This window comes from Orycteropus afer, unplaced genomic scaffold (assembly GCF_000298275.1).
Source record: "Orycteropus afer afer isolate SDZICR_OR568_19922 unplaced genomic scaffold, OryAfe1.0 scaffold00489, whole genome shotgun sequence".
Lineage (NCBI taxonomy): Eukaryota > Metazoa > Chordata > Mammalia > Tubulidentata > Orycteropodidae > Orycteropus > Orycteropus afer.
Genome location: NW_006922076.1, coordinates 1,678,334 through 1,692,319, shown reverse-complemented (window position 1 = coordinate 1,692,319; position 13,986 = coordinate 1,678,334). Strand labels below are relative to the sequence as shown.

General features: G+C 48.5%; 1 protein-coding gene across 1 annotated transcript in view; it reads left to right on the top strand.

The window, feature by feature from the left end:
- POLE (DNA polymerase epsilon, catalytic subunit) overlaps positions 1–13,986 on the top strand; it is a 67,267-nt gene that overhangs the window by 25,271 nt on the left and 28,010 nt on the right. The window contains exons 28-39 of the mRNA XM_007955060.1: positions 3,129–3,341; positions 3,549–3,758; positions 3,959–4,102; positions 4,638–4,778; positions 5,364–5,517; positions 5,594–5,700; positions 5,848–6,024; positions 6,157–6,380; positions 6,488–6,708; positions 6,859–7,063; positions 8,265–8,438; positions 9,497–9,622. Of these exons, the coding sequence (XP_007953251.1) occupies positions 3,129–3,341; positions 3,549–3,758; positions 3,959–4,102; positions 4,638–4,778; positions 5,364–5,517; positions 5,594–5,700; positions 5,848–6,024; positions 6,157–6,380; positions 6,488–6,708; positions 6,859–7,063; positions 8,265–8,438; positions 9,497–9,622 (2,096 nt within the window). The remainder of the gene's footprint in view (positions 1–3,128; positions 3,342–3,548; positions 3,759–3,958; positions 4,103–4,637; positions 4,779–5,363; positions 5,518–5,593; positions 5,701–5,847; positions 6,025–6,156; positions 6,381–6,487; positions 6,709–6,858; positions 7,064–8,264; positions 8,439–9,496; positions 9,623–13,986) is intronic.

Below are 13,986 nucleotides of genomic sequence, written 5' to 3'. Positions count from 1 at the left end.
AAGGTTGGGCAATCCTACTTCCGTAGTGATACTGCCTCGGAAACCCAAGGAGGGGTCACTATGAGTTGGGGCCGACTCGATGGCACACAACAACAACAGGCATTATAGTTAGACAAAAGGAAGTTAAAAGTCTAAGGATTAAAAAAGGCATAAAACTTATCATCTGTGGACGATGTGATAATTGACACAGAAAATGTAAAGAAACTAGAAATTGTTTGAACTAACATGACAGCAGCAAGACAGGACCAATATATAAAAACTTCTAGCTTTTTCATACGTTAGAGACAATTAGAAAGTATTTTAAAAGCAAATAATGTTCCAAAGAATAAATCAACAGTTACAAAATAAAGACTTATGGAAAAATTATACAACTTTCTGGACATACGTAAAATGGAGCCTTTGCCTAGTGTACATGGTTAAGTGCTTGACTTTTTTTTTTTTTTTTTTGTGATTTGGGTGAAAGTTTACAGAGTAAATTCACTTTCCATATACCAGCTCATGTACACTTTCTCTCATGACATTGACTGAAGTTTCCCACAATGCAGCAGCTCCCCTCCCACTTCCTCCCCATAGTTACCTCTTCCCTGTGTCCTTCCTTCTATGCACTCCTGCCCCTGAGCTGTCTCCCTGTGCATACACAACTCTTCTATTCTCCCATGATTATTCTCTCCAAGAAGTGTATCTACCTAGTGTAAATGTTCAGCTCGTATGCCTATCTTTTGTTTGGCTGGAAGCCACAGGAGGGGGTTCAGTTCCAGACCTGAAGGGCAGCGAGGGGCATAGTCTCAGGGGTTCCATCATAAGTGCTCAATTTTTTAAGCATCTAAAAAGGCACCTAAGTAAGTGGGAGTTATACTACATTCATAAATGTTGGTGTTGTTAGGTGCTGTCGGGTTGGCTCTGACTCACAGCGATCCCATGATGTACAACAGAACAAAGCACTGCCCAGTCCTGTGCCAGCCTCACAATCCTTGGTATGCTTGAGCCCGTCGTCGCAGCCACTGTGTCAGTCCATCTTGTTGAGGGCCTTCCCCTTTTTCACTGACCCTCCACTTTACCAAGCATGGCATCCTTCTGAAGGGGATGATCCCTTCTGACAACAGGACCAAAGTAGGTGAGATGAAGTCTGGCCGTTCTTCCTTCTAAGGAGCATTCTGACTGCCCTTCTTCCAGGACAGATTTGCTTGTTTTCCTGGCAGTCCACGGTACTTTCAGTACTCATCGACAATACCATAACTCAAAAGCATCAACTCTTCTTTGGTCTTCCTTATTCATTGTCCAGCTTTCACATGCATATGAGATGACTGAAAATACCATTGGTATTTTAACCATGGGTGGGTTAGGTGTACCTCAGTCTTCAAAGAGACATCTTTGCTCTTCAGCACTTGAAAGAGGTCTTTTGCAATAGATTTGCCCAGTGCAGTACAACATCTGATTTCTTGACTGCTGTTTCCATGGGTGTTGATTGTAGAAACAAGCAATATGAAATCTTTACAACATCAATCTTTTCTCCATTTACCATGATGCTGCTTATTGGTCCACTTGTGAGGATTTTCATTTTCTATATGTTGAGGTGTAATGAAGTGTTGAGGTGTTCATGAGTGAAGGGCTCAATATTAAATATGGCAATGTGCCCAAATTAACCCATAAAATCAATGTAATTACAATAAACACCTTCCCAAAATTTTCTCCAGGTGAAATTTGACAGGCTTACCATAAAGTTCTTATTAAGAGTAAGGAATAACCAATACAAACTGAGAGCTTCAGGACAGATATTTCCCTTTCCAGGTAATCAGGCTCATTTAAGTCCTCCTGAGGTGACACAGTAGACCTGTGGAACTGAGCGTGCTCAGAAACAGGTCCAGATGTGAGCGAGAGCCTAGCCTAGCACATACCACTAGGGAGAGTGGGTTGCTTATGCAGTAAAGCCTGGTGCTACTTAGATAAAACTGGAGCAGTGGCATGGATCTGGGGAGAAGTACTTGCTGTTAGTTGCCGTCGGGTTGCTTCTGACTCAGGCTCACCCCGTGTGGAGAGTAGAACTCCGGAGGGTTTTCAAGGCTGGGACCTTTTGGGAACAGATCGCCAGGCCTGTCTTCCGAGGCACCTCTGGGTGGATTCAAGCTGCCACTCCTGGCCAGTAGTCTAGCACTTAACCATTTGTGCTACCTAGGGCCTCCTGGATAAGTAGTAACGGTATAACGTATGGGGAACAATAGGTGCTGCTCTCACAGTAATGGTTACCTTTTGGAGGGAAAGAGGGAACAAGGAAGGGTTAAAAATGGGGTTCAGCTGTGTTTTGCAACGTTATATACAATGGCAGTGGGTTTGGTTTGGTTAATTGTAGCAGATAATGATAAAATGTAAACTTTGGCTTCATCTTGGTGGCAGGAACTTGGGTGGGTGACATTATTGTCCACACTTCTCTGTCTGCACTATTAATGATTAAGAGTCTATGTACGTAAACATGTCTGCGTGTAACTCTTTTACCTCTTGTGTAAGACTATATGCACACATGTCTGTATGTAACTCTTTAATCCCGTGTAAGAGTCCGTATGCACACACATCTGTGTGTGACTGTAATCCCGTGTGTAAGAGTTTATTCACACACACATCTGTGTGTAACTCTTTTATCCCTGTGGAAGAGTCTGTATGTGTGCACATCTGTATGTAACTCTTCTACGCACTGTGGAAGAGTCTGTACGCACACATGTCTGTGTGTAACTCTCTAGTCCCCTGCATAAGAGCCTGTAGGCACATGTCTGCGTGTAACTGTTATCCCTGCGTAAGAGTCTGTTTGCATACATGTCTGCGTGTAACTCTAGTCCCCTGTGTAAGAGTCTGTATGTGTGTGACTCTTCTATGCCCTGAATAAGAGTCTGTACACGCACACGTCTATGTAACTCTTTTACGCCCTGTATAAGAGTCCGTATATGCACACGTCTGCGTAACTCTTTTACGCCCTCTCTAAGAGTCTGTATGCTGACACATTTGTGTGTAACTCTTTCATCCCATGTGTGCATGTCTGTATGTGAAGGTCGGTTTATGTGCTTAAAGTACAGTTCTAGAAGTGGGCTTTGCAGAGATGAGAGTCGGTGGTGGTTGTGAGATCTGTTGGTCATTTGTAGGTTGTGATGAACCAGGCTCCAGATGGCAGCCAGAGCCCTGGCCCTCCTGACATGGAAGACTTAGGCATCAGGAAGCCTCCACACATGGCAGTTCCCATTGTCACTAAAAGGAAGCGGGTCCTTTGGGAGAGCCAGGAGGAGTCCCAGGAGCTGGAGCTGACAGTGCCCTGGCGGGAGATCTTGGGACAGCCCCCTGTGCTTGGCACCACCCAGGTAGGGTACCTCAGAGGCTGGCCTGCCTGGGACCCGCTGAGCATCAGGGCCTCTGCAGTGCAGGGAGCCAAGCCAGCCCCAGCAGAGCTGGTTTGGAAAGCTGCCTGCTGGGGGTGGTTTTCTGTCTCAGCGTGTCCTCTCACCCCTCCTGCCTGGGGGTGTTTGCCATCTCAGCATATGCACTCAGTGCTCTCTCGCCCCTCCCAGGAAGAGTGGCTGGTGTGGCTCCGCTTCCACAAGAAGAAATGGCAGCTACAGGCCCGGCAGCGCCTTGCACGCAGGAAGAGGCGGTGTCTGGAGGGGGCTGAAGGCGTCCCGAGGCCCGGGGTGCTCCGTGAGGGGCCTGCCACAGGCCTAGGGAGTTTCTTGCGAAGAACTGCCCGCAGCATCCTGGATCTCCCATGGCAGATAGTGCAGGTGCAGCAGTGGTGTGAGGGTACCCCACCTACCTCACGATTCTGGGAATCTGGATATTGAGCTGTTCTGTTTCGGGAGGAGAAAGGGCATACCTGTGAGGTCCTGTCCCCATAGTGGACTGTGTGCTGGGGCTGTGCTGTGCCCCTGTCCACAGTGCTCAGCATACCTGTGACAGGAGGGCCCTCTGTGCTCTGTCTCAGATCAGCGAGACTAGCCAGCCTGGCCTGTTCCGGCTGTGGGCCGTCATTGGCAGCGACCTGCACTGCATCAGGCTGAGCATCCCACGTGTGTTCTATGTGAACCAGCAGGTGGCGAAAGCAGAGGAAGGGCCCACGTACCGCAAGGTATGGGCAGCCTGGAGTGGCAAGGCCCTGTGGCTGTCCCTACAGGGCCCGGTAAAGAGTGGGAAGACAGACGGAGTGAGGTTGTGCCCTGAGCAAGGCGCCTGAGGTTCTGTCTCCAGTGCCTCACCACGTCTGCGTGAGAATCAGTAGACAGGATATCTGTGAGGTGCTTAGCATGGGGCCAGTGCCTTGCCCAGCCCCAGACACGAGGGTTTGGAGGATTTTCTGCAGATCTGTTTCAGAAACTGGCCATTTACCTTTGTTGTATGGAGAGGGTGTATGGGGCCCCTTGGATTACATAGCCAGTTTCCCACCAATTTGAGCTCATCTAAATACCTCTGAATGAGTCTACCCTCCTCAGGATTTTCATTCCCCACCCCCAGCCCCACTTTTCCTGTTTTTAAATGCCTTTTTTTAGTGGGATTTCTGGGGAGAGAAGGGTAGACATTTGGGTCCCTTTGGCAGTCTGCCAGCCATGGATTGGGTATGTGGAAACATTGAAGCACATTCGGGGTCCTCACACGCATGTCCCCAGGTGAACCGCGTGCTCCCTCGTGCCAGCGTGGTCCACAACCTCTATGAGTACTCTGTGCCTGAGGACATGTACCAGGAACACATCAATGAGATCAACATGGAGCTGTCAGCACCAGACATTGAGGGTGTCTATGAGACTCAGGTAGGGTCCTCTAGCTCAGGTCCCAGTGGGGCTACAGCATGAAGGAGACCCACACAAGACAGGTGGGATGGCGGGGGTCCCGGAGGGGCTACAGCATGAAGGAAACCACACAGAACAGGTGGGATGGCGGGGGTCCCAGAGGGGCTATGGCATGAAGGGCAGGTGTGATGACGGAGTCATGGACCCACTCAGGTCCTGGAGTGACTGTGGCATAAAGGAGGCCCCTGTGGGGCATGTGAGATGGTGGGGGTCCCAGAGGGGCTATGACGTGAAGGAAGCCACACAGGGTAGGTGGACCCACCCTACAGGCTGAGTGAATTTCCATACTTCCCAGACCTGAGAAGTAGCCCATTGAAAAGGTTGGTCCTGTGGCTGAGCAAGCTGTGTCCGTGGCCCTAGCTCTCGCCTGTCTGTCTGTCCTTCCCAAGGTGCTGTTGCTGTTCCGAGCCCTCATGCAGCTTGGCTGTATGTGTGTGGTTAACAAGAACAGACCTGAGAAAGTAGCCCATTAAAAAGGTCGGTCCCATGGCTGAGCGAGCTGTGTCCATGGCCCTAGCTCTTGCCTGTCTGTCTGTCCCTCCCAAGGTGCCGTTGCTATTCCGAGCCCTTATGCAGCTTGGCTGTGTGTGTGTGGTTAACAAGCACCTGGTGAAGCACCTCTCTGGCTGGGAAGCGGAGACCTTTGCCCTTGAGCACCTGGAGATGCGTTCTCTGGCCCAGTTCAACTATTTGGAGCCAGGTAGGGACCGTGCTGGCCACCTTGTTGCCCAGCGCTGCCTTCTGCAGACCCAAGGTCACAGCATGTTCCTCTGCAGGGAGCATCCGCCATCTCTACCTGTATCACCACATGCAGGGCCACAAGGCCCTCTTTGGGGTCTTCATCCCCACACAGCGCAGGGCGTCCGTGTTCGTGCTGGACACAGTGAGTCGGGGGGTGTACTTGGGCAGAGGGAAGATGCTTTCTGGGCAGGCCCAAGTGCGAGCATGCTGTTGAGTCTTGGGGCTCTGTGTGGGTGGCCCAGGTGCAGCACCCACCTCTAACTGGTGTCCTGGCTACACTGCGGGCCAGGTACGCAGCAACCAGATGCCAAGCCTCAGTGCCATGTACTCCTCGGAGCATGGGCTCCTGCTGGGGCAGGTGGGCCCCGACTTTCTGCCTCCCCCCAAACACACCTTTGAGGTTCGAGCAGAGACCGACTCAAAGACCATCTGCAGAGCCATCCAACGCCTCCTGCTTGCCTATAAAGTGAGGTTCCCTGCCCCCCCCCCACCGCCCCACCCCACCACACAGCAACCTCTCCCCTTTGCTCTAAGTGGCTTATTTTCCCCAGGCCATGTGTCAACATACTCTCCCCTCCCTACCCTCTTCCTCAACCAGGAGGAGCGCCGTGGGCCCACCCTGGTTGCCGTGCAGTCCAACTGGGAGTTGAGGAGGCTGGTAGGTGAAGTCCCTGTGCTGGAGGAGTTCCCCCTGGTGCCGGTGCGGGTGGCTGATAAGGTCAGCTATGCGGTCCTGGACTGGCAGCGGCATGGGGCACGACATATGATCCGGCACTATCTTCATCTGGACACCTACCTGTCCCAGGCCTTTGAGATGAGCAGGTAAGCGTTGCAAACTCTGGTTGTTGAGTGGGCTGGCCAGCAGGCAGCTTGTCCATCTCTGGCAGGTGGGCATCTCATGACCCTGGCCTGGCTCTGCCTCTGCATAGGTATTTCCACATTCCTGTTGGGAATCTCCCGGAGGACATATCTACTTTTGGCTCCGACCTCTTCTTTGCCCGACACCTGCAGCGCCATAGCCACCTCCTCTGGCTGTCTCCCACGTCCCGGCCTGACCTTGGTGGCAAGGAGGCCGATGACAGCCGTCTGGTCATGGAGTTCAATGACCACACCACAGTGGAGATCAACAGCTCGGGCTGCTACTCCACGGGTAAGCAGGCTCGCCAAGGGGGCCCCTCGAAACCCTGGGCTGAGTGACACTGTGGAGTCCAGAGCTCAGTTGTGCTGAGGGGTTGACTGAGGTGGAGGCAGGGTGGGTGCCACAAGTCAGTGGACTTGAGTGGACAGGCTTTGTGTGCAGTGTGCGTGGAGCTGGACATCCAGAACCTTGCTGTCAACACTGTCCTCCAGTCGCACCGTGTCAACGACATGGAGGGAGCCTCCAGTGTGGGCATCAGCTTCGACGTGATCCCTCAGGCCTCCCTGGAGGACATGATCACTGGCAACCAGGGTGCCTCCATGCCTGCCAGCTATGATGAGACAGCCCTCTGCTCTAGCACTTTCAGGTACTTATGGTGCCAGTGCAATGCGGTCCCTGTCGAGGGACACCTGCCACTTCTTTTTGTTCCTTTGGCCTTTTTCCAAAGGAAGAAAAACGGAAACTGAAGCCAGTGGCGCTGGTCTGTCCACTGTCTTGTTGGCTGAACCAGGGATGAGAGCGCCAAGACTCCTTGTCCTGGTTAGCCCCACTCACTGCCGGCACATGTCGCCCTGAGCCCCCTTCTGGCCAAGTATCTCAGAGGGACCTTTCTAAACTATGCTTCCTTTTGGGTGGGACTGGGTGTGCCGAGTTGGAATCTGCAGTGGGGATGCTGGTATGCACCTTGGTCAGCCGCTGAGTGTGGGAGAACTGGTGAAGGCATGGTGAGCAGTGACAGGAGCAGGGACTGCAGTGCTGGGCAGCACTGCAGGCAGCTGGGTGATCCACGATGCTGGGGTATGTGCGGTGCTGGGAACATGTTGCCTCTCCATGTGCTTTGTCTTCCGTAGTCTCATGAGGGGCAGGTACATACTTGCCCATGTTGGGGATAAGAGCATCTTCCTGCTCGTGGGAGTTGGGGTTTGAGGACAAGTCTGGGTGCTCCCAGCAGCCATATTGTGGGACCATTATATGCTGCTGTTTTCATCTGAGAGAAGGGAAAAGAATTTGATGGGAAGAGATGCAGAAACCAGACAAATGTGGTATGTGGCCTGGGGTGGACTGTTCATAGTCAGTAGGTGGTTTAGGCCTGAAGGGAGTCAGGGTGCCATAGACATTAGTTGTCTTAGGAAAGTGGCTTGATTGTTGGGTTTGTGACGGTCCTCAGATGGACCATGAGGAACATGCTGCCTTGAGGCTATGATCCTTTACTGGAGCAGGAAGGCCCTGCAGGCCTGTCTCTGGCCCTGGCAGTGAGCTGGTCCCCATCTGGGGTCCCCACACATGCTGCCTTGAGTTATGGGTGTGTCCAGGGCGCTGTGTGTCCCTGTCTCCGTCCTGGCACTGAGCACTTAGCAGGGTCACAGTGATGGGCGAGTGCAGTTGGGTCAGGAGGTCTGGGCCTAAATTCAGAAACGTGAGCAGAAAGAACCAGTAGCATCACCAGGGGTGAAATTGTGGGACAGGAGAAGGCACAGGTACAGGGTTGGGCCAGTGTGACTAGAAGCCCATTGGGGCCTGCGGTGCCAGCTATGGGTAGTTGGGTACCACCTTCACATTTCTTCTAGGATCCTGAAGAGTATGGTGGTGGGCTGGGTGAAGGAGATCATGCAGTACCACAATGTCTATGCCGACAACCAGGTGATGCACTTCTACCGGTGGCTGCGGTCCCCGTCCTCCCTGCTCCACGACCCTGCCCTGCACCGCACGCTGCACAGCATGATGAAAAAGCTGTTCCTGCAGTGAGTTGGGGCAGTGCTCTGGGGCGGGGGGTGGCAGGAGTCACTCTGCGGTCTTCTCCAACGGTCCCCAAGTCTGCCGGCCGCTCTCGCCAGGCACGCTGGTTACTCAGTTCTAGATGCCAGAGCAGTGGCCATCTGCTTCTGGATAAACAGTCTACTTCTGGGTGAAGGTACAGCATCAGAAAGACCTGGTGGCCCTGAGCTTCCATTGCAGCTGCATATGTGCACGTGTGCTTGCATGTGTGTTTGTCCTTACAGAGAACGCCAGCTGAGTGCAGGGGCCCTTTGCCCCTTTTGTGCACATTAATTGTTTTGCCCCCTGGCTGTTTTAATTCGTCCTGTAGCACCGAGATATAGTGGATAGATACTGTGTGGGTATATCATACTGATGAAGGTTTAGGCTGTTTCTAGCCTTACACTATTACAAATAACTTAGCAAGGAACAACCTTGTGTGTAAGGCCATGCAAATATATCTATAGAGTAAATTCCCAGAATTAGAGCTGTTGTGGGTTGGATAGATACTGTAAGTATGTAAGTAAATGATAATTAAGTACGCATTGCCAACAGCCCCATGGAAGTTGTGCAGCTTGTCTGTTTCAGCCAGCACTAAGGGTTTATTGCCAACCTGATGGTTGAGTAGTACCACCTCAGAGAACTTTCTCTTCTTGTTCTCTGCCCATCTTTCTGTGGTTTTGTTGGTTTTTCTCTTATTTGTATTAGTTTTCTCTGTATAAAAAGTATGCATTTTTCTGTGGCATGAATGATAACTTTTTTCCCTCAGTCTTTGATACCTGTTGGCTTTGCTTGTAGCACGCAGAATGTGTTCTTTTGCACGGTCAGCTCTATCAGTGTTCTGTACTGCTTCTAGGCTCCAAGTCTGTCGGAAGGGCTTTGTGCTCAGGGTTACAGAAGGTTTTTCTCGTAGCTTCTTCTGATGTGCCGCGGCTTCCTCTGAAGCTCTGCCATCCTGTGATGCCCTGTGGCTTCTTCTCATGATTTCTGGCTTCTTCTGATGCTCTGTAGCTTCTTGACCACCTATTCTGAACTTGTTTCCCAGGCTCATCGCCGAGTTCAAGCGCCTGGGGTCGTCAGTGATTTACGCCAACTTCAACCGCATCATCCTGTGCACGAAGAAGCGCCGCCTCGAGGATGCCCTTGCCTACGTGGAGTACATCACCAACAGGTGGAGGCGCGGCTTGTGTTCTTGAGAGGCACCTGTGGTGTAGCCTGGGCTAGCTTCTGAGCCCAGTCTCACCAAGGGTTCGGCTACAGCTTAGATCAAGATGACTGGTGCCAGCCTGGGGCACAGTAAAGCAGTAGTCACAGTTGTAGCAAAACATAGGCAGCACTCAGATTGGCAGACACTCAGCGTTGAGTTTAGAGTGGCCAGAGTGCTCACCTTCAGAAGGAGGACTGTAGGAAGTTGACGCATGCATAAACCTTACGTAGCTACCGATGGAAGCAACCAGGAATGTTTACTTCTAGAGCACTGTTCATGTAACAAGAGTTAATGGTGTGGGTTGTTGCCTTCTGACTTTTAGATAGAGGCTGCCTGCTCCTCAGGCCTCCTAGAACCTAGCCATTAGTACTACACATTAGGTGTTTTCTACCTGTAAGTAATAGACAAAGACACAGTGAAATGTCCACAGTAGTGTTCTTCCTTCGTTCCATTTATAATGGGAAGCTCATATTGCTGGTGAGTTTACATTGAACACACAGATAAATTACTTTTCTAAGCAGAGAGGAGTGGCTGCTGGTGTGGGAGTGGCTTCTGATCGACCTGGTCAGCTGCCTGTGCATGCAGGAGGAGCACCGAGAGGCAGCACACGCCAAAGGCGTGGTAAATCTTCCTCCTGAGCAATAGGAGATAGAATTAAGAAAACCTGTTCTTCACCTGCATGCTTGCACTATAAACCAAGACCCTCATCGTCCTTCTTATACCTGCCATCAGCGTGCCATAGTGTGCTCTATAGATCTTAGATAAGTTTTCATGGCCAGTGAGCACACTGTGGGCTGATAGGACTGGCTTATCTTAAAACGACCTTGCTGGTACTCCAGATGAGCCTGGCCCAGACAGGCTGTGGCTGAAATAGGGGTGGGAAGAGGTAGGCAGGGACTGCTCCAGGAATGCACTGGTGTCTGAGGTGCTGTGGTTGGGCTCAGGCTGACAGACAGGCTACCTTCCTCTCCTCCTTGAGCTAAGAGCAGAGTTAGGGATAATACATGTTTCTAATATGCAGGAATCATGATTTGGGTTAAGCTCTTTAGCTACATGGTTGCTTTTTTTTTCAATTATTAATATTACTTAAGGTGTTCTTTCTTCCTGTCTCCGTTCATTTTCTTCTCTCTCTCCTTCCTTCCTTCTTTATTTCTTCCTTTTTTTAAAAGTGGACCTCAGGTACAAAGGATTGAATTAATCATAGGGAGGCCCACTTAGGAGTGATAACAATAAAGATCACTGTCTTAGTTCTTTCATGTTGCTATAACAGAAATACCACAAGTGCATGGCTTTAACAAACAGAAATTTATTTTCTCAAAGTTTATGAGGCAAGAAGTCTGAATTAACGCTGGCTCTAGAGGAAGGCTCTCTGTCTCTGTCAGCTCTGGAGGAAAGTTATCTCCTTTTAACATCTGTGGGCCTGACATTCTTCGGAGATCTTCGTGTGGCTTGGCGTCAATCTTGCCCTGAGTCTAGGAGGTTCTCAGCACAGGGACCCTGGATCCAAAGGACGTGCATTGCTCCTGGCTCTTCTTTCTTGGTGGTAATCAGGTCCCTCTCTCTGTGTTCAATTCTCTGTCTCTATATCTTTTGTAAGATAAAAAGTGATGCAAGCCACACCCCAAGTAAACTCCCCTTACATGAGATCAGGGCTGTGACCTGAGTCAGGGTGTTGCATCCCACCCTAATTCCCTTACAGCTACTTGGCTGATTACATTGGATCACACCATGGGGGATGTTTGTATCAATACATAACTGTCAAATTATTTCACTGCATAACTGACAGACCACTGAGAATCATGGCCCAGCCAAGTTGACACATATTTTGGGGGGCCCACAATTCAGTCTATGGCAATAATCTGTAAGAGCTTGATAACAGGAAGCAGTGTTAGTGCTGTCACTCCATATTGTCTCAGATCGGGGAGCAGGTGCAATCAAACTCATGGGGCTGCCCCTAACCATAAGGATGCTTCCAGTCTTCCTGTTTGTACCCCTCAGATTCATTTGGCCAATTTGAATTGCCTGTTACAGATTTTAGCAACTTTGAAGTTTTTGAAATCTCATTTTCCCTCCATTACTGTTCTTAGAAGGTGATTAGTAGTGCAGGAAGCATCATATATAAAATTGACTGCTTTGTTTTACTCTCTGGCCTTTGAGGGGATTCCTTCTTTGACAAGCCATGGGAATGGGCAATGTCTAATAAGTAAATTATTCACAGGTTTTCTAACTAAAGTTGGATTTGTTGTTTTCTCAAGGAGGCTTTCTACCTATTTATGTCTTTATATCTAAAGTGGGTTTTTTTTTTTATCGTGATTTGGGTGAAAATTTACAGTGCAAATACACTTTCCATACAGCAGTTCACATACACTTTGTCTCATGACATTGGCCACAATTTAGCATAATGCAACATCTCCCCTCCCACTTCCTCCTGATAGTTACCTCTTCCCTGTGTCCATCTCTCCATGCACTCCTACCCCCTGAGGAGTCTCCCTGTGCCTGAGCAGCCCTTTTTTCTCTCATGCTTATTCTCTCCAAGGAGTGTATCTACCTCAGATAAATGCTCAACTGATATGTTTGGCTGGAAGCCACAGGTGTGCGTTCAATTCCAGACCGGAAGGGCAGCTAGGGGCCATAGTCTCAGTGGTTCCACCAGGTTCCCTCAGGCCAGCAAACCTGTTCCCGCTTTTTTTTTTTTTTTCAAAATGATTTTGAGTTTTGTTCCATATTGTTCCCCCTGTCTATCCAGGATCTCCTACAAAGATCCTCTTCCAAGTGGTTGACGGTAGTAGCTGAGCACCATTTATTTCTTCGGGTCTCATAGTCATATAGGCTGCAGATCAGATGGTGTACCAATCTCTAGGACTCGTTTCCATGAATTTTTGGCTCTGGACGAGAAGAGACCCATCATTGCATCTAGATGGCAGCTTGCAAGCTTTTAAGATCCCAGTGACTACTCGCCACAGTAGGAGGTGGAACAATGTTTTGTGTAGTATGTTATGCCAATTGAGCTTGATGTCCTCTAAAGTGGGTTTCTTAAAGGCGGCATATAGTTGGGTCCTGCTTCATCCAATCTGACAAGTTCTGCCTATTCGTTGGGGTGTTCAGACCATTGTCGTTTAATATGGTTATTGCTATGATTGGGTTTAAATCTAACATTTTGCTTTAAAAAAATTCCATTTGTCCCTTGTTCACTCTTTTTTGTTTTGTAAGTTTAGTGGTTGCTTTATGGTGTATGCTATAATCTATCAGTCGGCCTACAAGCAGTATTACACCACTTCATATATAGTATAAGAATTTTACGGTAGTTCCTTTTTACCCCCCCAGCCTTTGCTCTATTTTCATACATTTTACTTCTGCATATATTATAAACTCTATGCTGTATCACTATAATTTTATTATTTTTGTTTAAATAGTTATTTTTTAGAGAGATTTAAATAGTAAAGGAAAATGATTGTATATATCCTTTTGTGTATCTGTTACCATTTTCTTCATGACTGAGGATTTCCTTTGATGTTTCTTACAGTATGACAGCTGGTGATGAATTCTTTCTGCTTTTGTGTGTCTAAAAAAAAGTCTTTATTTTTTTTGAAAGATATTTTCATTGGGTATAGACTTCACTGGATATAAGCATATTTCACTAGATCACTCACTATAACCCAGAAGTGACTTGATGACATCAGGTTTATTACAGAATTCTACGTTGATTTTTTTTTTTTTCCCCAAATTTCTTCATTCTTCACTGTTGCTTTGCTCTCATCGTTTCTGAAGAAAGTTAGCTGTCATCCTTATCTTTGTTCCTCTGTATGTAGAGTGTCTTACTTCTCTCTGGCTACTTTTTTAAGACTTTCCATTGTCACTGGCTATAAGCAGTCTGATTATGGTGTGCCTTGGTGGTGTTTTTGTATTTTTTATGCTTAGAGTTAATTGAACTTCTTGGATCTGTAGGGTATAATTTTCATAAAGTTTGGATTTTTTTTTAGCTGTTATTTCCTCAGATTTTTTCCCCTTTCCTCCTTACTTCTTTGGGGACTCCAGTTACACACATTAGGTTATTTGAGGTTCCTTCACAGTTCACTAGTTCTGTGTTCATTTTTTGAAAGTCTTTTCCCTCTGTGTTTCATTTCAAATAGTTTTATTATGTCTTTTAATTCACAATCTTTTCTTCTGTGATGTCTAATATGCCATTAATCCCATCCCGTGTGTTTTTCATTTCAGACATTGTCTTTTTTTTTTTTTTTTTTTAGGATTTGGGTGAAGATTTACAGAGTAAATTCACTTTTCATACAGCAGTTCACATATACTTTGTCTCATGTCATTGACCAAAATTT